The sequence below is a fragment of the Vespa velutina genome, chromosome 19, assembly GCF_912470025.1.
Source record: "Vespa velutina chromosome 19, iVesVel2.1, whole genome shotgun sequence".
Classification (NCBI taxonomy): Eukaryota; Metazoa; Arthropoda; class Insecta; order Hymenoptera; family Vespidae; genus Vespa; species Vespa velutina.
Window position 1 is genome coordinate 347501 of NC_062206.1, and position 23204 is coordinate 370704.

Sequence of the window (23204 nt, forward strand, 5' to 3'; positions counted from 1 at the left end):
AAACAAGTAACTAAGTACGTACGTAAATTCCATGTAGACGAAGCGGGGAGAGAGAATTTCCGTTATGGTTATATCCTTGAATAAAGTAACGTCGAATATAATCAAAGAAATTTTTTTTCTTTTTCACGTACATGCATACGTTGTATCACACGAAGATCAATTCGTTAATTAATGAATTATATAATAACTAATTGTACAATAAATTGTACAATTACTTATTTTTCTTCGTTGTTAATGAAATTCGTCGAATAAATTTAATCTCGTTCTTTTATTTTATCATTTGGTTGTATCGATCGCCATTTAAAAAAAAATCACGTGATAAAGAAATACTATAACATTTTTTCTCCCCCCCCCTTTTTTTTTTTTTTTCATTATCGTTCGAACTTCCGTCTTTGTTAAATTTAAATTAAAACTTGCAAATTAAATGGAAATTTTTAATTGAAGTTCAAACTTAATAAAATCTGCTTATTTATTTTTCCTTTTTTTTTTCTTTTTTTTTTTTCCTTTATCTAAAGTCGATAACATTCATGATTGTATACACTCTTTGATCGTACGATTTAAAAAAAAAAAAGAAAAAAAGGACTTTACACACGTAAGGAGCTTGATTCATTTAAATACTCATTAAATTCATTTGGAATTTATTAAATCGAAACTAAAGAGATTTTCACTGCGTTATCTTTCGTTCGTCTAACCGCGCTTTTGTGCCAACTCGTTGAAGATAATGAACGACGACGGTTGGTGATTACGCAATTTCCTCTGTCTCTCTTTCTCTTTCTCGTTTCTTTCGTATATCACTCAATCTTTCTCTTTCTCTTTTTCTTTCTCTCCAATGTCTACTTTACGAGTTTCTACGTCTCTCGTATATAATAAGTTCATCGAAAATTAAAGATTATATTTCTCTTAATGCTAGTCGTATCCTTTGATAATTTCGAAAAAGGAAAGAAAAAAAAGACGTTTATATCCTACGCTTTAAAACAAACAGGATGAAGTTGGTATTAATTAATTTCTAATAATACCTTCTAAGCTTGGATTAGCTCTTTTTAGGTACATATATTATTCCATGAAACAGCCCTGCGAAATGACTCAACGTAATAGATCCATGGATCCATGAGTCTATTATATTAGATTGTATTCCATTACTGAATGAAAATTATTTTATCTATTCTTTAGTTTTTTTTTTGTATTTTTCATTTCACGAACATGTGTCTGCATAATTATGTACTTACAATTTGTATATTTTTTTTTTATTTTATATATATATATATATATATTTGAATGTACACATATATTTTGGGAATCGACGTTCAGTTAGAACGTCTTGATTATTCGATGTGTTTCTATGTGACATAACGTCGACCGGTCGAACGATCCACAAACGTAACTCCGAAGGTCGACAACCTTCTCGGTCTGCGTCGACCCATCGTTCTCTCTTTCTCTCTCTCTTTTTCTTTCGTTTCATCATAGGACTCCCTCTCTCTCCCTCTCTTTCTCTCGTTTCTCAGACGTACCGTTTTCTCCTCATCTAACTTCAATATTCTAACGAGCAAGAGCAAAGATCAGCGAATTGTTCGCGATAAAGTCCTTTTAAACGTCAACATTATATATGTGTGAGTTTGGGTTTGTGTGTGTGTGTGTGTGTGTATAAGGTAATTCGAAGAGCGATGGCACACTTATTTCTTTTTCTAAAGCTTCAGTACCTTCAGAATTTAATCGACATCCAAAGAACAGAAAATATATATTTGCAAAAGTATATATACTTGAAAAATTATAACATCAAGATAAAAATTAAAAAATAATTTTAAATCTTTGTAAAAAAAAAATACTGTTTCCTATACCGAATTGTTCGCATAAGATTACCACATGATTCGGCGTGTTATAGTCCAAGTAAAAAAAAAAAAAAAAAAAAAAAAAAAAAAAGATTTGAACTTAAAAGTAAACAAAAGAAATTATTTCTTTTGCTCGAATAAATCTTCTCTACAGAGATCACGTAAATTGAACAAAAAAAAAAAGTATTGAAACTTTCTTTGTGAATTCATTGAATCTTTTTTTGATAAATTGTTACTAAATTATGATTTAGAGAACAAAAAGAAAGGGTGGTAAGGGAAAAAAGTTTCGAACGTAACGAACGTAATCTAAAATCATTCAAACAGACAGTTAGACATGTATACTTACGCGATAACTTCTATATAGTTATAAAATACATATATATATTTTAGGTACATACTATGTACGAAGGCGCGCGTTAACAATTTGTCCAACTTCCGTAGGTTTTCCAAGCAGTTACACCTGTTAGATAACCATATGTCTTTTCCTCTTTGCGCTCACGCGTGTACACACGAGGGTGCCTAAATACGAAAAAAGAAAACGAGAGAGAAAGAGAGAGAAAGAGAGATAGATAGAAAGAAAGAAAGAAAGAAGAGAAGAGAAGAGAAGAGAAGAGAAGAGAAGAGAAAGAAGAAAACAAAGAGAGAGGGAAAGAGGGAGGGGGAGGTAGCATGTGCCAGGACGAAGTTGTTCGTGCTAAACGGAATTTCCTCCCCTTGTTAACTCAAGCACGGTTCCTCCTTCTTACGAGTTCCCTCACGGGATACATGCCCGTCATATCCTACGTATACTCTACTTTCTCGAAATGCAAGTGGTAAACATTATGCTCGAGTAAGCGTGGCCCGTTTTACCTGCTACGCCATTTAATTATTTCCCCATCTCCTTTTCTTTCTTTTTTCTTCATTTTCTTTTTCTTTCATTTTTTCCACTTCAAACCGATGAAATTAAAAAAAAAAGAAAAAAATAGAACATCAATTTGCATTCCGACGACTCCTCCTTCTCTTCTCTGTTCGTTGATCTTTAATTCGTTAATTTTTTTTTTTTTTTTTTTTTTTTTTAATTAAGCTATCGACCAGTGATCGGTACAGATTTCGTTATAGTTTATATTATTTGTTGTGATTTATTTTATTACATCGATTTTGTAAATTTAATAATTTTATTTTTTTGTTGGATAATTTTGTATTTTTTTTTTTTTATTTTTTATTTTTTTTTTTATTTTTTTTTTATTTTTTTTTTTATTTTTTATATATAACTTTATCTTTTATTAGATAAACTTTTCCTTGAATAATTTCATTTTATATTAATATTATTATCAATTCATTGTATTTATTATACGATTTGTACGTAATCGAAAAGATCAATTAAATATTATACGAACGCATTACTCATCGTCGATCGCAATAAAATATTGTCCGTTCATCCATGAATACATGATACATCTAATGTATATCTATTTATCTACGTGTACATCCTTCTTTATGGCTTTTCTATTCTTTTCTTCTTTCCTTCCTTTTTATTTCTCTTTTTTTTTTTTTTTTTTTTTTTTTTTTTTTTCCGTCGTACACAAAATCGAAGGACCCACGTCGCGTGCACTCGATAAGGGGCTCCCAGAAAGGATACTACCGGGCAGTTCTCACAAGAAAACTTCTATTTCGGTGCGCTTCGGGTACTCGTACAGAGGGTCCTTTGTCCGGATGCATAAAGTGAGCAACGGTTCCAAATGGCCTTGGTCGTCTCTCCCGTATACGTATGAGAAGGTGGCCCTCCCCCTCCTCCTCCTCCTTTTCTTCTCATCTCCTCTCTTTCTCGCTCTCTTTCGCGATATAACGCGGGAGTAAAGTGTCTACGTTTGTAGGTAGGTAGGTATGTACATACATGACGAGTGAAAATAATGCTGTATGGTATAGCATACATACATACATATTTTTATGTATATCTATATGTATATGCAAAAGAAGAAACGAGTGAACGAGAGAAGAAGAAGAAGAGGAGAAAGAAGGAGAAGAAGAAGAAGAAGAAGTGGTCGTACCGCTCGTTTGAGACTTCCGGTCGATGGTTCCACGCAAATATCACGGTTACCGCATCCGTTTCTTTACCGCATTTCCGATTGAGTTCATCCGCGAAAATCGGTTCACTATTCTAGACGAAGAAAAAGAAAGAGAAAAGAGAATAAAGAAGAAGATGAGGAAGAGGAATAAGTCAATTTTCGAATGATTTTAATAACACGTTTCTTTTCTTTCCCTTCTTCTTCTTCTTCTTCTTCTTCTTTTTTCCCTTTTTTCTTTTTACTATAGATAATATGTATTGAATATATGTATTGAATACATATATATATAGACACTCACATCGAATTCGTACGTACAAACATTGTGCATGTTTGATTGGAAAATAATAATAATTGTTATCGTTTTATTCGATACGTAAAAATCGCCATTACTTTTCCACCAACCTGATATACATACGTACATACATACATACATATTTACATATATTTTTTTTTCGAATGTTATTACACGTATATATTTAAGTATCTGTGTTAATTTAAAATACAATCTAGACTGTGGCGATTCGACGTCACGCCTTCGTAACGTCGCATCATCGAACGTCACCGATACTCAAGAAGTATCGTAAGAGAAGAAACTGGTTTCGTATATGAAACTTGTCTGCGTCTGCTATCTCTCTCTCTCTCTCTCTCTCTCTCTCTCTCTCTCTCTCTCTCTCTCCCTTCCCTCCTCTCTCTCTCTCTCTCTCTCTCTCTCTCTAAAAAGAGCGAGAAAGAACGACCGTCGTTTTCTCTTGCGTGTCATTAAAGTATTCTCTCGTTTTCGAGCTTAAACCACCGTCTACGTTGCAATTTCGTTGACCGATCCGAAATATTGATATCTTAAATTTTATACATACCCACATACATGTATGTATATATATAATAAAAAAAAGGAGAAGTAAGAAAATGTTCTATCGAATTAATGTAAGGGATACTCAATCTTTGCGAATTCGATTTTTTTTCGCAAATTCCGATAATCCTATCCCATACGTTCTCTCTCTCTCTCTCTCTCTCTCTCTCTCTCTCTCTCTCTCTCTCATTCGCATTGGCTCTTTTCTCGCGATGTGGTAACAGTAGCGGTACATTAACCGTCTCTTCTGCCAAGCTCCGACTTCTCGTCTCCCTTCCCTCCCCCTCCACCCTACACCCTCTTCCTCCTCCTCCTCCTTCTTCTTCTCTTTCTCTCTTCTCCCTTCATCTTCCTTTCCTTCTTTGGTTCGATCTTTTCCAAGCTTGGAATGCGATTCTTGCGTTGCATCGACAGCCAAAGATGGATGCGATTGACATTTTTATTTCGATCTTTCCCTCGACTAATGTATCACGTAATAATCGGAGAAAAGACGATAGATAAAAAAAGAATAAAAATAAAAATAAATGTAAAAATAAAAATGAAAATGAGAATGAAGGGAAATGAAAAAAAAGAAGTAAAGAAAGGAAGTTAGATAGGAAGGAAGGAAGAAAGGAAGGAATAAAGAAAGAAAGAAAGAAAGAAGAGAGAAAACTGGATATTACCGGTGCATACTTCTCTCATTAAATATCCCGTTACAGTTTAATCGCACGAGGAAAGCCGATTTCACCCAATTTAAAATCCAATTAAACGTTCTCTCTAGAGGGAACATCTCTATAAGAAAGAAGAAACGCTAAAATTCGCGGGCGGCATTTTAACTCTCTCTTTCTCTCTCTTTCTCTCTCTTTCTCTCTCTTTCTTTCTCTCTCTTTCTTTCTCTCTCTTTCTTTCTATCTCTTTGTCTCTCTTTTTCTTTTTCTCTGTATATACATACATATGTATGTGTCTGTGTGTATGCGAGTGCACGTTGGTCTGTTTACGTTTAAGGAATTTAAAGGGCAGACGGATAAGCGGGATACAGACAGGAAGACGGAGACAGAGATAGATAGAGAGATACATAGATAGATAGATAGATAGATAGATAGAGAGAGAGGGAGAGAGAGAGAGAGAGAGAGAGAGAGAGAGAGAGAGAGAGAGAGAAAGTACAGAGACGAAGGGCACACCGAATTCGAGGGTCGTTCCGGTCCTCTTCCTCCTCCTTTTGCCTCCGCTAAAGGGCCCAACTCCTCTTTGTCGGGTTCTCGGACTCGTTATAGTCCGTGCAAGAATCGGTGCCTTCTCTCCTCTCTTTACCTCTCCTCTCCCCACTTCTCTTCTCTTCTCTCCGGTACTCTTCACTCCTCTCATCTCATCTCATCTCATCTCATATTTTCTTGATATCTTTTCTCTCTTCTTTACTTCCAGACGAGATACGCCGGGGTCTTATATATCATTTTACCTTTTCTGTTTCTTTTTTTACTCACCACCCCTTCTTTCTTTCTTTTTTCCTCTCTTCATTTCCATTTCGCGGATATCTTGTGATGTGAACGACGTAACGAACTGTCTTTTTATCGATACGAATCGAAATTAGGTACACACACTCTCTCTCTCTCTCTCTCTCTCTCTCTCTCTCTCTCTCTCTCTCTCTCTCTCTCTCTCTCTCTCTCTCTGTATATGCTCCGTGTGCGTAAGGGATAAAGAGGCCCATATGGACATACGCTGGATTTAAAATAATATATTTGCGATATTATGATGGAAATGCTGCGAACGGTAAGTACATTTACCGTGTCACGAAAGCGACAAGAAAGAAGGGAAACGATATTGAAAGAGAGAGAAAGACAGGGAGAGACAGACAGAAAGGCTGAGAGAGAGAGAGAGACAGAGAGACAGGGAGGGAAAAAAAAGGAGGGCAATTACCGGAGCAAGTCGGGTCATCCCAACTCAAAAAGAGAAACTGCTTCGAGGGGGACCCTGTGAACGTTTCTCTGAGCGGAAGGGTTTCTTCTACATCCCAAGTTAAGAAGTTTTCTTTATTTTGTGCGAAGTTGGTTCCTTGATTACAGGATCTTTGCCGCTGATTGGAAGTTCGTGAAAGAGAGAGACCGTTTAAGGATAAGATCCCGTGGCAGAAAAGAGATATTCGATTTATCTCTTTCTCTCTCTCTCTCTCTTTCTATCTTAGTATCTCTCTATCTTTCTCTCTCTCTCTCTCTCTCTCTCTCTCTCTCTCTCTCTCTCTCTCTCTCTATATATATATATATATATATATATATATTTTTCTCGCTCTCGTTCGTACAATTTACAACCGTCTCCTCACTCCGGGCACTTGATTAATCGTCGGTTTGCGCCGACGAACGAACTTTCTTCGTATTAACGAGCCTAATTTAAGGTGTTAAGGTCTTTGAAATTTCTTTATATGTATAATATCTGTACATGTATTTGTGTATACGTATATATATGTATATATATATATATATATATATATATATATATGTATATCTTTTCTCATTTCTTTCTTCATATCTTCTTCTCTCTTCTCTTTTTTCTTTTATCTTTTTGGTTGAACCTCATGCGATGGAAGAAAAAAATGGGCGCTAAGAAATTGACACTCATAGGTCAAGATTTTTTCGTCGTATGTTAATTAATTACTGTATTTTTTATTCCGTAAATCGAAAAGCCTACGATCGTGTTATTTTATTTCACATTTATATAGGATCGATTTTTTTTTCATCATACAACAATTAAAACAACAACAAATAATAATAATAATAATTCATGAGTTCAATTGTAACAAATTTTTTTCCACTTGGATACTTTGAAAATTTAAAGACGAGATTATTTAGAGGAAAGATTAGCGATGTTACTAATTTTTTACCAGATATTTGTTCGTTCGTTTTTCGGCCCGATGAAATCAGATCTTGCTATATTACTACTATTACTACTATTACTACCACTACTATTACTACCACTACTATTACTACTACTACTACTACTACTACTACTACTACTACTACTGCTACTATTACTAACCCTCGGTTAATTTATCATCGACATCGATCTAACTTATAAAACGACCAAGATGTTTCAATTAAAAAAAAACACCGAAGATTTTCTTGCCACACGTGATATCATGTCGTAGAACAAAAGAGTTAAGATAATTCCTGGCGAAGACGCGTTGATATACGTCCGCAAGAATTGTTTAAGAATTAAAAGGGAACAATGAGGAACATCTGATTCGACCAAACAAAACAAAATAAATAAATAAATAAATAAATAACAAAAAAGTGGGAAAAAAGGATAGGATTGAAAACAGTAACAGACAGATAGATATCAGTGTTATTGGTATAGATACCGATGGCTATCTATACGAATAGATCGAGTGGAGGAGCCTGCGCTGTTGATGTTCGTCGCTGGCGGTCGGCGGCGCAGGATTCAAACGGCCGTAGCCGTTGAAAATTGTAAGGCCGATACTCGGTGGGCGATACGCGAGTTCTCTCTCGCGAGAAGAGAGACGAGGAGGTGGAATATATATATATCTCTCTCTTTCTCTTTTTCTCTCTTGTTCTCTCTCTCTTTCTCTCTCTCTCTCTTTTTGAACGGTGGGAACGAGACGCGTTGTTGCACGGCATGGGTCTCTTCTCTTACGTCGAATCCAACCAACGCGCTTAACATTTTCCTCGTCGCTCGCGTTGCCGGCAGAGCTCTGGTGTTGTTGCTATGCGGAGAGAGGAGAGACGACTTACGGGGATGGGTCCAAGGGCAAGGAGGAGACGAAGGAGGTGCCCCGCGTTGTCGGGAGAATCCGTCGGTGTGTGTGGTGTTTGTGCCGGAGAAGAGAGCGAGTACACTCCCGCTCTCTTGCTTGTTGCCGTTCTGTCGTTGTTGCTGCTGTTCCTGCTGCTGCTGCTGTTGTTGCTGCCGCTGTTGCTGTCGATGCTGATGCCGATGTTGCTGATGTTGTTGATGCCAAGATGCTGTTGGTGTTGCTGTCACTGTCTCTCTCAATCTTTCTCTCTCTCTCTCTCTCTCTCTCTCTCTCTCTTTTGCTGGTGCCCTGCAGCTCTGTGGTGCATGCCGTTCGAGATGGAGATGGTGACGAAGGAGAAGCAACAGAAGTACGAGAGAGAGAGAGAGAGAGAGAGAGAGAGAGAGAGAGAAAGGGCCAAACGAGAATGCGCGGGAACCACCAACGAAGTAGAGGCACGACGTTTCTCGAAAGAGTAGAAGAGAGAGAGAAAGAGAGAGAGAGAGAGAGAGAGAGAGAGAGAGGAGACTATGGCTCCTCGAATTTTCGAAAGGATCGCGAGGGAGGCAAGCAAGCGCGATCGAACGAACGAACGATCCATCGATCGTGTTATATATATCACGAGGTCCTCTCCCCCTTCCTTCCTATTTTTCTTTCTTTTCCTTTTGTCGCGAACAAGCAGAGTCTTTCAAATCAGCAGAGTACTTTCGATCTTTGATTCAATAAATTTTGCTCATTTGATTTCAATAAAATTAGAAACTCTAATTATAGATAAATAGAGATTATCATGGATATGTATTTTCTTCAATATCCCTTTTCTTTTTTTTTCCTTCTGTCCTCTTACTCTTAAGAAGATGAAGCTAACGTTTTAAAGATATGGTCGCGCGCAACAAGAAGAGAGAGATAGAGTAAACGATATTGACGAGGGGATGAGAGAATTATTGTATTGAAATATTTCACATAATTGGGTTCTATCTCTCTCTTCTTATCTCTCTCTTTCTTTCTCTTTCTTCGTCTTCTTCGTTTTTCTCTCTAAACGAATAATAGGATAGAAAGAGCGTCGCGACGCGGGGCAATGGACGCGACGGGAATGCATTCCGGTGTTCGCGGAATACCCGCGATCCATCGTGCCTTTCTGTTTACAAACAAGAACTTCTGTCTCGCTCTAGCACCTTCCTTCCTCGTGTTAACTCTCTTTCTCCCACTCCCACGTGTAGTCCACGCCTCTTCCGCCTCCCTCCATGTAACCCTCTCTCACTCTCTCTCTCACACTTCCTCCGGCATCAGTCTTCTCGTCTACGTTTCTCTCTCTCTCTCTCTCTCTCTCTCTCTCTCTCTCTCTCTCTCTCTCTCTCCTTCTCTCTCTTTCGGGCTCTCCTCTCGCGAGAGTTCCTATGTCGCTATGTCTCCCCACCATCGTGGCCGGTCAGAACGACCGTTGAGATTTAAATTCTTCTGCGGGAGGACGAGGAGATTTCCAGCCTGGGAACAGCCCGACGATGGCCTCTACGGGATCAACGGAGAGAAAAAGAGAGAAAGAAAGATAGATAGATAGCTAGAGAGACAAAAAGAGAGAGAAATATATATATATACGTAATACAAACATGCATACACAAACACAGAGAGCGCGAGAGAGGAGAGCAAGAGAGCGGGAGAGAGAGGATATATATAGATAGATATTAGAGACACGGTATCATCGGAGACTCGTCTCTCTAACATAAGCGAGACACTTGTGCCAAGACTTTCACTCGTTGGCATACGCTAAATAGGACACACATTTTTATCACACTTCCATTGGCAGTGTCCAAACTTTTGTTCACAATCAAACCTTGATGGCTGTTGCGAGAACGGGTGCGGTCGGAGGGTAGAGTATGAAGAGGGACATGGGTGGGTGGAGGGAGAGAATCACTAATGGCCCATCTCAATTTATCAAACAGATAAACACCGACTCTTCCTCTCTCCTTATACTCCACGACTCGACGACTCCCGCCCATCACGAATCGCTAACACGATCCCCTTTTAAACGATCCGTTGCAAAACAACAATGTAACGTACTAGAACGATCCCAATGGTTTGGCTTATTAGATCGAGGAGTTAAAAACAGGAAAAAAAAACAGAGTGGTGGAAAGAGGAAGGGAATTCATTATCGCGTTTGAAACTCGATAATATAATAATAATGTAATAATAATGTGCTACGGGAAAGTAATAGGATATTGAGAGATAAGGAATAAAAAAGAAAACAAACGCGAAGAAAAGAAAAAGGAAAGGAAGAAGAAGAAAAATAATGATAATCTTATATATTAAGATATCGATGTAATCGATAATCGAACCGTTAGATATATCTATGCATTACTCTTAATTCTGATTAGTGTGTTATCATTATTGTTGTAACGGTCGAAAAGGGTCGGAGAATCGGGAGATCGGAATGCGGCTTGGCGTTTCTACTTGGCGACTTGCTGTAAGCCTGACTCCTTGTCGTTTCGACTGGCTTAAGAAAGAGAGAAGAAAAGGATGAGAAAAGAGTTCTCGTGGAAGCTGAAGGAAAAACTATTGAATATCTTCCTTTTTTTCCTTTAATTTCCCTCCCTACTCCCTCCCTCTCTCTCTCTCTCTCTCTCTCTCTCTCTCTCTCTCTCTCTCTCTCTTTCTCTATTTTTTTTTCGGCTTTGACGAAAAGGATATCCACTCTCTTGATGATTTTCAGATACTGCATCGATTGGTTAGCGATTGGTAATTGGGTTGATAATGATAAAGATGAGTAATAAGGGTGATAATTGTAGTAAAGGTCGTGATTGTGGTGGTAGTGATGGTGATGATGGTGGTGTTATGGTGGTCTCTTTAACGAGCGATTTGAATGTCTGCTTTTGGTCGGCAATTTTTTAATCTCTGAAAACGGGATTAAAACAAGTTTTCGTTGTTGATATTGCCGTCTTTGGTTATGTAGCGTCCACTTGTAAGTAGGGCTATATATGTATGTATGTATGTATGTACGTAAATACTCTACGTGACGTTAAAAGTGGATTTTTCTCAGATATTTTCTTCGATTTTGTACAGTCAACTTTAATATTTTTTCCAAAAAAAGCTCTTTATCGGTGTATCTCGCACGTCCTTACGCTCGATGGTTTCCGGTTTTAGTTTCTTTTTTTTCTTTTCTTTTCTTTTCTTTTCTTTTCTTTTCTTTTCTTTTCTTACTTTTTTTTTCTCTTTTTTTTTCTTTTTTTCATCGAGGGCACTTCGCCGACAGAAAGATATTACACACGTTTTCGAGTTAAAGGGAGGAACGTGAAGAAGTAGGATCTCTCTTGTGCCTCCTCAAAGTAGGTCTTCGAAGAGATAGATGGTAATGAAAGTAAAAAAAGGAAGATAAAGAGAGAGAAAGAAAGACAAAAAAGACTTTAGAATCTACTTTTGAAGGTTAGACAATTTTTCTATGCTCGCTCTTTTCGGTTACCCCATACAGAGACCACCGCAATGTTAAAGAGTCTAAAAAAATATAAATAAGCCTGTTACATCAGTTATTATTTCTTATTTGACTTAAGCGTTTATTAATATCATAAGAAGCTTGAAAAACAAACAAAAAAAGGAAAACAAAACAAAACAAAAATAAAAAAAAAAAAAATAATAAAAAGAAAATGATTCTCCCGTTCGTAAATATTCCTATCGATTGATACTCGTAAGATCCCATTCATGGAATGAACGGAAGATACTATCAATCGATTCGAGTTGTTTGCTATCAGTCGATGTTATCGATCGAACGTGGTTAAGATCAAGGGACATCACAAGAACGTGACATACGTTCGAGTGCGTAGCACGTACATAGATTAAGTATACGCCCCCATAAGAGTCCTGTTAACTCTCTCTCTTCTTCTCTCTCTCTCTCTCTCTCTCTCTCTCTCTCTCTCTCTCTCTCTCTCTTTCCCCTATCGTAGGTACCCCATCGGTATTGTTTAACATTGCTCGACTGCTAGGGCATATACGGGTGCAGCTGTTATATATGCGCGATTATTCACTACCTACCGAATAATCAATAAAACCGACGGACATTCGAATAGCTCCCAAAAGGTTTGACGAAAATCCCTGACCATCAATTAAAATACCTGAATTTCATTCCGCATTTCGTAAATTGTATTTATTTATTTATTTATTTTTTGTTTTATTTTTTTTTCATTTTTGTTTCAAACATACGGAAGGAACATTTAAAATACACTATTGATACAATATTCTATGCTATTGAAATGATTAACAATCACGATTAATGCTTGACATCGAGAAATACACACATACACTATATATACATATTTATAAATATATAAATATATATAAATATATATATATATATATATATATATAATATTTAATAATTCTTTATGAGCTTACTTTTTCCGAATCGTCAAAAATAATATAAAATTATATAAATTTGATAAAATGATCGAAAAAAAAAATAAAAAAACTACGAAGTCGTGAATGATGGTCATCGAGTAAATTAAAAAAAAAAAAAATCACGTATCAATAGGAAGAACGCGTTACCGTTACTTATAAACATTAAACGTAGGCATATCTGCAAATCGTTATCTCGCTCGTAACGGCATTGATAACTGGCTCCGAAGGGGACCTTCGATAAAACCGTTATAAAGCAAGCTATAGAGAGGCAAAAAAAAGAGATATATATGTACTATATATCGTTCGAAAAGTATCAAACACGAGTCGGTTTATATAAAATCGTGGCAAGCATAAAATTCGTGTATACCGAAATAATCGATGATCGATACTTACACGTAGTCTTTTTGATCGAGAGTTACGATATTGTCGATCGTGTGATATTTTACGAAATAAAAATGCGTTGATCAAAAATTATAAACGTTTTCGATAAAAATCAATTCTCATCGTATTCATTATATTTAAATAATCGATGATCGATACCTACATGTAGTCGATCGAGAGCTTCGATATTGTCGATCGTGTAATATTTTATGGAATCAAAAAGCATTGATCAAAAAATTATAAATGCTTTGAACAAAAATCAGATGTCATCGTGTACATGTAAAATGCAAAATTACACTCATTTTTCATAAAAGAAAAAAAGAGAAAAGAAAAAGATTCGTTAAAATCAAAGTAACGAAATACACCGAGCTAATTCGAACGAGATTCAGTTTTTTTTTCTTGGCAAATCCCTCCAATAGGCTCATTCTTCTCTCTCTTTCTCTCTCTCTCTCTCTCTCTCTCTCTTTCTCAAATCTTCCTGTCTACTACTATAGTATTTCTTCGTAGAACCAGGTCGATCAACTTTTTTCTTCCCTCTTTCCAATCGTTTCTCTGGTTCTTAACCCCCCAGCATTACGAAAGTTCCTTCTTTTTCCCCTCTCATCATCAACATCCCTCGATCATCTCTCTCTCTCTCTCTCTCTCTCTCTCTCTCTGTTCATTTCTCGTACGTGTTGCGAATTCTTCTTGTCTATTGCGCGCCGCATCTGCGACGGCTGTCCGTGTGTAAGATCGGTAAGAATAGCGCGAAACGGGGCAGGGTGCCGTCTAGGGTGGAGAATCCTGAAGGAACAGATGATGATCCCGTTTAGGAAGCTGCAAAGGTGTCCCGCTTGTCTCGAAACTTACGGTTACGAGATCGTCGTCGTCGTCGCCGTTATCGTCGTCCTGTTCGTCTTCGTCGTCGTCATCGTCATTTTCATTTTCATCGTTTTCATTATTTTCAATATTTTCGTCGTTTTCATCATCCCCGTTAATGGTTCTTCTTCATATGATATTCTCGTGACACGTTTCCGGTCTTCTAAACGTATATATATATATCTAAAAGGGAGAAGAGAAAAAAGACGTGCATACGATTACGCGGATAGAAATTCAGGTAGACAAAATGCTTTTTGCATTTCACTGAGGAATCGAAACCGGATCGAGTTTGTTCAATTTCATTCTATTGTATCGCTCAGAACTGAGATCTTTCCTTCCTTCCTTTCTTTTTCGTTTTAGATAATCTTTAATCGTAAATTATTTATTATTTATCTTTTTCTTTTCACGTTACGATCAGATCGATTTAAATTATTCAATTATATACGATAAATAAATATTGACAAATAAATATAATTTTATATAATGAACATAAACAAAAAATTCAATTATGCGTTCGATGCATTTATCGGTCGATTCAAAAAAGATAAAAAAAATAAAAAATAAATGAAAGAAAAACAAAAAGGAGAGAAAAATATATAAAAAAAAACAAAAGTACAAATTTGTTCATTTGATTTGAGAACCGCGATTGCTGCAGGTATTACGTAAGTGGCTCCCTTGCCACCCGATTCACCGTCAAAGGGAGGAGGAGGAGGGAGGAGGAGGGAGGAGCATCGTCCTTTCCCATATGTCGTATGTCTCCTCGTACGTAAGTTCAGAAAACCGCGCAGGCAGGCCTCCTCATATTCGTTCTGTTGTACCTGTGTCGGTTTGTTAACACGTGGGCAAACTTATGAGAATTTACGAAAAAATATGCGCGCGCGACTTTACCAATACATTTGTTATCTTCGTTACAGTCTCCTCTCTCTAAACCTAAAAAAATAAATATAAAATTTATTTCAATAATTTTCCATACTATACGCATTAAATAAATCATTTAATTAGCTAAATATAACTAAAGTAAAATTATTTGATCAAATAAATCATTAAATAAACCAAATGTTAGAACGATAGTGCATGCACATGCACTTCGGCCGCACGTTCGCATACACATACACACACACGTATGTGTGGTATATATATGTACGTAGATATCTCTTGGCTTGGTATGGGTAATAATACCGAAGGATGTGTATATCGTTGGAGGCCGACGTCCTTAGTCGATTCCCTTAGTAAATCGCATCCCTCGTAGGTACTGCTGTTACCCCCTAGCGCACTATCGACGACACCCTTGGCACGCGCCGACTTTTACAATGCTTTCTACCATCTGCACTCTTTCTCACAGAGAAAAATCAAAGTCGTACGTCGGGGAGAGTAGATCGTCCTCGTCTTGAGAAAGAAAGAGATCTGTGTACATGAAAAGAGAGAAAGAGAGAGAGAGAGAGAGAGAGAGAGAGAGAGAGAGAGAGAGAGAGAGAGAAATTCAATCAATACTCGCAGATATTTCGAAAGACAGGTTTCGAAATTATGCAATATTTGATACTATACTCTCCTCCATTCATCCATGTCTCTCTCTCTCTTTCTCTCTCTCTCTCTCTCTCTCTCTCTCTCTCTCTCTCTGTTATTTTTTTCTTTTTTCTTTTTATAATTTGTTTAGACCATGTTACGTCTACGAAGGAAAGATCTGTCAATGAATTAAATTATAATTGTTATAAATATATCCCATTTTTCTATCATCTCAAAATAATTTCATTAAGAACGAATGAATTTTATTTTTTATTTTGTATCTCTTTAATTTCCTTTTCTATTCCATGTGAATTGCCGACGTTAATAATTTTACAAGGAATTCGTCTTGGGAACAATTTTTTGCTCCCAATAACAAGAAAAAAAATTATAATTAAACAAATTATAATTGATCAAATAAAAATTATAATCAAGTTGCACATTATTCAGTTCATATTCCAGTTCATATCCAACCCGAAAAACAAAGAAATTTAGTTTCAACATAAATTAAATTTACTTTATTCCATTACAATTTGAAACTTCATTTCTATCGTTCGTTCTGGACATTGATTCGAAATACTCTAATTTCTAACTGATGATCGTTTCTGATTAAAATCAATATTCGATCGTCAGCAAAGCATTAAAATGGATATTATATAAAAATCGGTTGAAATAACGAAAAGAAAAAGAAAGAAGGTGGGATTAAAAAGGAGAGAGTATGGTGTAGGAGGAGGAGTCGTAAATTTGATTGATTTACTTGAAATTTAAATCATCAATTGGATCTTACTATGATCTCAACGATAGATAATTAGAGGTGATAGTTAGATAGGTTTTATCCACATAAATAAAATTGAAGTTACATACATATGTACGTATGTAAGTATGGTGAATTTAAAGTCGAAGAAACGAATATTTATAATAGGAGGCATCAACGAAGAGGTGTACGTATACGTAGAAGGAGAAGGAGGCAGCTGTAAGCAAGGGGGTCTCCGACCCCTGCCTACCCAAGTTTTCATGCGAGAAAGCAGCTGAACTACCCCTCTGCGACGTTGACTCCAACGTAACGTCGTCCAAGTCGTCGTCATCGTCATCGCCGTCGTCACGATCTAGAGAAAAAGAAAAAGAAGAAGAAAAGAAAGAGAGAGAGAGAGAGAGAGAGAGAGAGAGACACATACATACACGCATATGCATATCCATATACATGCGTGTGTGTGTGTGTGTGTGTGTGTGTGTGTATATATATATATATATATATATAAATAAATGATGTATATGTAATACGTATGAGAGAATCCATATCGAAGTTCAACGTTTGAAGATACGGTGGGGGGTAGTTTAGGGTAGGTTGACTGACTCTCTCTCTCTCTCTCTCTCTCTCTCTCTCTAAGACACGTAAGGAACCATTGTAGGAGTATACTACACCCTCTCGAGAACGTAGTGGAACAATCGTAAGCATGCAATCGTACCAACGGTGTGATTCAAAGAATACATAGAAAGGGAGAGAGAAAGAGAATCCGATTAAGTCAAACGACAGCTGATCCTTTAAGCGTGGACATAAGTCAATAAATACGTTGGACGAAGCATCTTTGATGCCTCCTTTTGATGAAATCTTCTTCGCTAAAATCATATGCGAGAGAATTGAGAAACGGAAGAGAAATAACCTCATACCTGTATACTCTTCTCTTCCTCCTCTCTCATTCCCTCTCGTCTCCTGCATCCCTTACACACATACACACACACCCTCGTGTAATTTTCTTCACGCGATTCGAATGCAACAAACGAAAATACATGCATATTCACGAGTTTAACCACATATGTACGTCAACTTGGTCGAGTGTTCGTCGACCTTATTCGTTTTTTTCGTCTTCGTGTTCGTTTTCATCTTCGTCTTCGTCTTCGTCTTCGTTTTTTTGTCTTCTTTCTTGTAAATTGCACCATATGCGAACGAACATTGACGTCTTGCGGTTTGTCGCCCTTTCGTGATTTTTTTTTTTTTTTTTTTTTTTTTTTTTTTTTTTTTTTTTTTTTATTTTTCTTCCTTTCTTTATCCTCAGTTTTCTTTACTCCTTTTCACATGCATAGCCATTGATGATCAATCGAAAATCTCGTTACCAATCGAACGAATTTTTTCTTTTGTACAAATTTTTACCTCCTTCTTCTTTTCTTTTTTGTTCTTTTTTTCTATACCACGTGAATTTACATCGTAAACGCGTAAATAATTTTTATCGATTTTGTAAAGGAAGTCGTTCGTCGTTATTTTCTATTTCTTCTTTTTTCTTTTTTTCTTTTTTTTGAATTTGTTTGGAAAAATTTTTGTTTCTGCTCTGATCTGCCATCGACGTTTAATTGATGGGCCGTCAGTCGATTTCGTTATATCTTTCAATACCTAAATAATTGATATTTGAAGAAATCTTCAGAGATGTACGTAGTTTGTACATCGAAATATGTCTTTTGTTAAAATTTTTCGTGGAAAGTGTAGAAAGTGGTTTTTCACTGTAGAAAATCAATTATTATATGTATACCCATTATATTATATAGATACCCATCATGAAAGTTTATTACCTGCAATGATAGATTTTACTAATCCTGTTTCACAAATTACAGCCTTGAAAAGAATAGTAGTAGACAGACAGGCATACCAAAATATTTGATGTGAGACTAATCCTCTAGAAAATTTATATTGCTGGATTATAAATTATTGACCGGCCAAAAATCAGAAATAATAAAAAAAAAAAAAAAAAAAAATATATATATATATATATATATATATATATATATATTTATACGTATTAAGAAAAGTTTAATGATTTTTAATTTTTCTTGTATGCATGTTACTCATATAACTACATACTCTAATGTCTTGTTAATTATTAACTTTAGGACTGTACTTATTGAATAATATTTGAAAGATAATTGATTGAAATATCTAATACATTAAAAAAAAAAACATACAGGATATTCCATAAGAAAAACTAAAAATCATTAATCTTCTGATTTAACCGAAAGTTTATATATATATATATATGTATGTATGTATGCATGTATGTATGTATGTATGTATCGACAAATACATATATTTTTTCTATAGCTTTCTAGCCGATGATTAAAAATCGACCAAATTTATGGATATATAAATATCCATAAATTGTATTTTTTTGTTTGTTCCTTGTTTTCTTTCATTGTTTCGATTTATCGATAGATATTATCAATTTATTTGTGGTTACATTCCTTCTATACCGTGCACCTGACGCGTGAAAATTTCGAAGGTAGAATGCGAGGGCGGTTAGAACGGTCAGGTGAACTATTCTGATTCGAAGAATGAAAAAAATGGGTCTAACGTCGTAGTACCTGCGGCGCATCCATCTTTGAATGTAGTCGATGTTCTATGTATCTACGACAAGAAGTTGGAAGATGCAGTATAGAAAAGAAAAATACCTACGAAGAGAAACGAAAGACTTTTTTTTCTCGAAAATTGCTGTTAAAGTAAAATAAATAATTATTTATATAACAATAATACACGAAAATTGTCATTATTTTTTTTTTTTTATTTTGCTAATCTTTTCAAATGATATGTATATCGTTAAATTTTGCCTTTTTTTCCCGACGGGACTATTTAAGTATTTATAAGTTTTCATATTTTTTATATCCAACAACAACCTGACTTTCCACTTATACCTCACAACCCCATAGCCCACATTCCCTAGTCCTGATGTCGAAGGATAACTTTCTCTTTTTTCCTTTGCTTTCTCTTAAAGATTAGGTTGACTAAAATATGAATGGAAAAATACTCCTGTATTTTATTTCGATTTAATATAAGATTAAAAAATTATTCTATATTGAATGTAAATTTTTTTCCAAACAAAGATCGAATCTATCAACGATATTTTTCTTTAATTTTTGTATGATTTATATGCATACTTCCATATAAATTATAAGCATACTTGTTGTAAATGGATTTTTATCCAACTTTTTTTCTACGAAAAAGAGACCCAAGATTTTTTTCTATATACAATATTTATGTATCATGATAAAAGAAAAAAAAACGGAAAAGATAGTTATTCTAAATTGTTAATAAGCCCAAATCATAAAGTTCGGTTCAATAAAGAAATAAAATAAGAAATAACGATCTGTCAATTTCGAAAGTAAAAGAGGAATTAGATATTGGGGGAGGGAAAAAAAGGGTCTTGGCTGGGTTGATTTTGCACGTGCACTTGAAATGCACAGGTCAGTCAGACGGTGCAGAAACCGCGGCCCCCCCACAGCGAGTACCGTAAAGAAGTTACCGTGCATTCTCGTTGCTCCAATACGGTGTGCCCTGTGGATTAAGGGCACCGGTCCTTCCCATTGGTTATTCTTCATCCCTACCATAGATACAGGCCTCATATAAAAGGTGAGGCCCACCGGACGAGTTGGTTAGTCCTCCTCCAAGGCGACACGACTTTCAATCAGTCGTTCGACGACGCTCGAACGAGTAACAACCTACATCGGACTCCTTTTTTTTCTGTTTTCTCTCTCCTCAGTGTGTTTCGTGTGTTTCGTGTGTTTCGTGTGTTCATTCGATCGATCATTTTAGTCACGGATAACTTAATAAATCACGTGTGCCGTTCGTCATATTTTGTGCAACAAAGTGCAAAAAGTTTTTACGGCGTTTCTCACTTAATTTAAATATCGATCACTCGTAATTTTTTCTTTTCTTTTTTTATTTTAACGATTAAAATTAGTGCCTGCTTGTTTGTCGATCGACGAACGTATCGACAAAAAGATAAAATTAGAAGAAGAACAATATGTTACGAGAAACAAATAGTATGCGCAAAATGATGAATATGGAAACATGTGAAGTGTGTAAATGTGCAAGGTATTGTTCTTTTTCGATTAAAAATCGTAAGAAATTTTATGATCGAGCTATATAAGATATCTCTCTTCCTCTCTCCTTAAATCTCTCTTTAAATCATCGTTATTTTATACGTTTGGCCTACGCCACACGAGATAGAAAGAGGAGAACACGATCCAGAGAAATTTTTTTTCAATTACGTTGAAGCCTTTGTGATTTGGCCTTCAAATAGAAATTTTTTTTCAATTTAAATCAGAGCAGTGTGTCTGTCGGTCGTGACGATTTTACTTGTGAATTTTATTTGTGAAAACTCGAGCCAGTGACTTTTTTTTTCCTTTTTTTCCCCTTTTCATTTTCTCACTTTTATCCATTTTCACGCAAATCGTACACATTTTAATGATCGTTGGTTCACGTTCGAAATTCTACGTTAATTTTGTTCTTTCGGAAATTAAAAAAAAAATGTGTTCTGAAAAGTAATTTAGAAAATTATATCTTCTGATGGAAATATATCGTTGGAAAAAGTGTTTTATTCAATATTTAACGATCTTACGAATACGAGATATATCGAAGTTATTAAAAAGAAAAAAAAAATATATATATATATATATATATATATATATTTCATATTTTTTGACACGTTCAATCGTTGTTATCTCTCAAATAACAAAAATCGTCGTTTGATTTCGCGCGTTCGATCGGTATTTGTTGTTTGGTTTCGCGCGTTCGATCGGTATTTGTTGTTTGGTTTCGCGCGTTTGATCGGTACTCGTCGTTCGTTTCCGTAAGTCTTCGTGTAATATCGTGTGCTCTATCTCTTTCTCTCTCTCTCTCTCCTCTCTTTTCCTTTCTCTCCCACTCGACGATTACTGCCAGTTGCGCGCCAACTCTCGGCACGAAGAGAAGCGTGGATTTTGTTCTAGCGATCGAACGGAGCACGGCCAAAAGTAGGAAGTCGGTGAAGTTTCTGAATGAAATATCGAGGGATACATACATACACACATATATATACATATAATATATATATACATATAATATATATATATATATATGTATGTATATTCGATAAATAGGACTTAAATAGGATCTCGGTCTTCACCGGTACGAGAAGTGTGTTATAAAAAGAATTTTATTTGAAAAATGTAATAATCGATAATAGCACCGAAAGAGTTTTAGAATATTTTCCCCGACCTTGTCAATTCGCACGCTTAAGAAGGGAGGGGGAAGATAGGTGGGGGGAGGTTTAGGAGCGTGAGATCACGGACATATTGAAGCAATGAGAGCCTTGCGTGAATCAATTTTTCGTCGAGGAGAAAGATCATTTATTTCGCATACACGATACAAATGCTTGTATTCTTATTTTTTTTTCTTTTTTTTTTTTCACATCTCGTTGCTTTAACTTGGACGCTTTCTCTCGACTCCTTACGCACAGGCATGCTTTGTTCCGCACGTATTGTTTGTTCTTCTTTCTTAGTTTATTTTATTTTATTTTTTTCCTTTTCGTTTTCTTCTTTGGTATATATAGCACTCTAATAGTACTCTAGCATATATTATAGATCGTTTTAGACATTAATAACGGTATCAGGGTATTTTAGAAAGTTGTTTTCTTTTTTCCCTTTCTTTTTCTTTTTTTCTTTTTTTGGAATGAACTTTGAGAGATATATAATAATTGGAGGTTAGTCGCTCGTATCGTGCTTATCCCGCCAATTTTGATGAAAAAGTTCCATTTTTTCCTTTTCCTTTTTTCTTTTTGCAATCCAATATGTATAAGAAAAGAAGACATATAAGTATATATTAATTAAGAATATGTTTATCTCTTTATTGCAGTCTCTTCAAGAATGTATTTAGAATTAGAAGTACACCGGAAAAAGAGGTAGCTCCTAAACCAAAAGCACGAAGATTAGTGGGCATGGCGGCACGAAGATTCGTCGGTCTTGAAACCTTCTCGCCATCTACCAACAAAGAAAATGGCACAGTTAATCGTAACGTCAACTCTAGTCCGCAGAAAGTAAGAACGTTTTCTACATTATCGGCTGAATCGTTGAACACGATTAAGAAATTTCGCTTTTCTTTTTTTATTTCATTCTTTTTTTTCTTTTCTTTTTTTTTTTTTTTTTTTTCAAGTGAAACAATGAATTAAATCGAAATTTTGTTTTTCACTCTCTCATATTTAATCTTGGCTACATTTTTTATTAGTATTTTACAAAGAGTCAATATTTTAATCAAAATATTTGTAAATGAAATAATTTTTCAATATCTTATAAATAAATGGATTAGTATTTATAATAAACTTAAACGCAATTTTGACATTTTATTATTCGTATTGTCCGACCACATTAGGTATTGATAATTTATTACAAACAATGATAAAAATATATACCGATCATTCATTTTACAAAAAACTTATTATTAATCAATAAAACTGCTGACCAAATAAATTTTTTTCTTTCCGTTTTATGTTTTGAAAAAAATTTCCATTCAATTTCCGTTCGGAGATACGTTAGACGTGATAATCGAAGTCTACCTGAAATTCTAAAATAAACGTCGCGTTAGATTAGAAGCTCTCTCTCTCTCTCTCTCTCGTTACGAGCGAACAGTAAAATACAGCTGTCCGTTGTTAAGAAATTTCCTAGCGATATCGTTTGTTTCGGAAGTAAACAAAAAGAAAAGTGTCACATCGATAGATCGGGAAAAAAAAAGAAAATAAAAGATCCCGAAGAGATATGGGAACGTGTGTATGTTTTGACAATTATAGTTCCATAGTCGAATTGGTCTCGCATGCAGCTTTCAGATTTTCCATAATCGTATGCGCGACACC

The 23204-nt window shown here is 35.5% G+C and overlaps 1 protein-coding gene across 7 annotated transcripts in view; it reads left to right on the forward strand.

Moving 5' to 3' along the window:
* LOC124955808 (M-phase inducer phosphatase-like) overlaps window positions 1-23204 on the forward strand; it is a 67940-nt gene that overhangs the window by 41384 nt on the left and 3352 nt on the right. For 4 of the 7 annotated variants that reach the window (XM_047510785.1, XM_047510786.1, XM_047510788.1 and 1 more), the window contains one exon: window positions 22214-22394. In XM_047510785.1, the coding sequence (XP_047366741.1) occupies window positions 22214-22394 (181 nt within the window). Of the gene's footprint in view, window positions 1-19962; window positions 20414-21354; window positions 21497-22213; window positions 22395-23204 lie in introns of those variants that run through there. The other 3 variants (XM_047510789.1, XM_047510790.1, XM_047510791.1) reach the window with 3 other exon arrangements.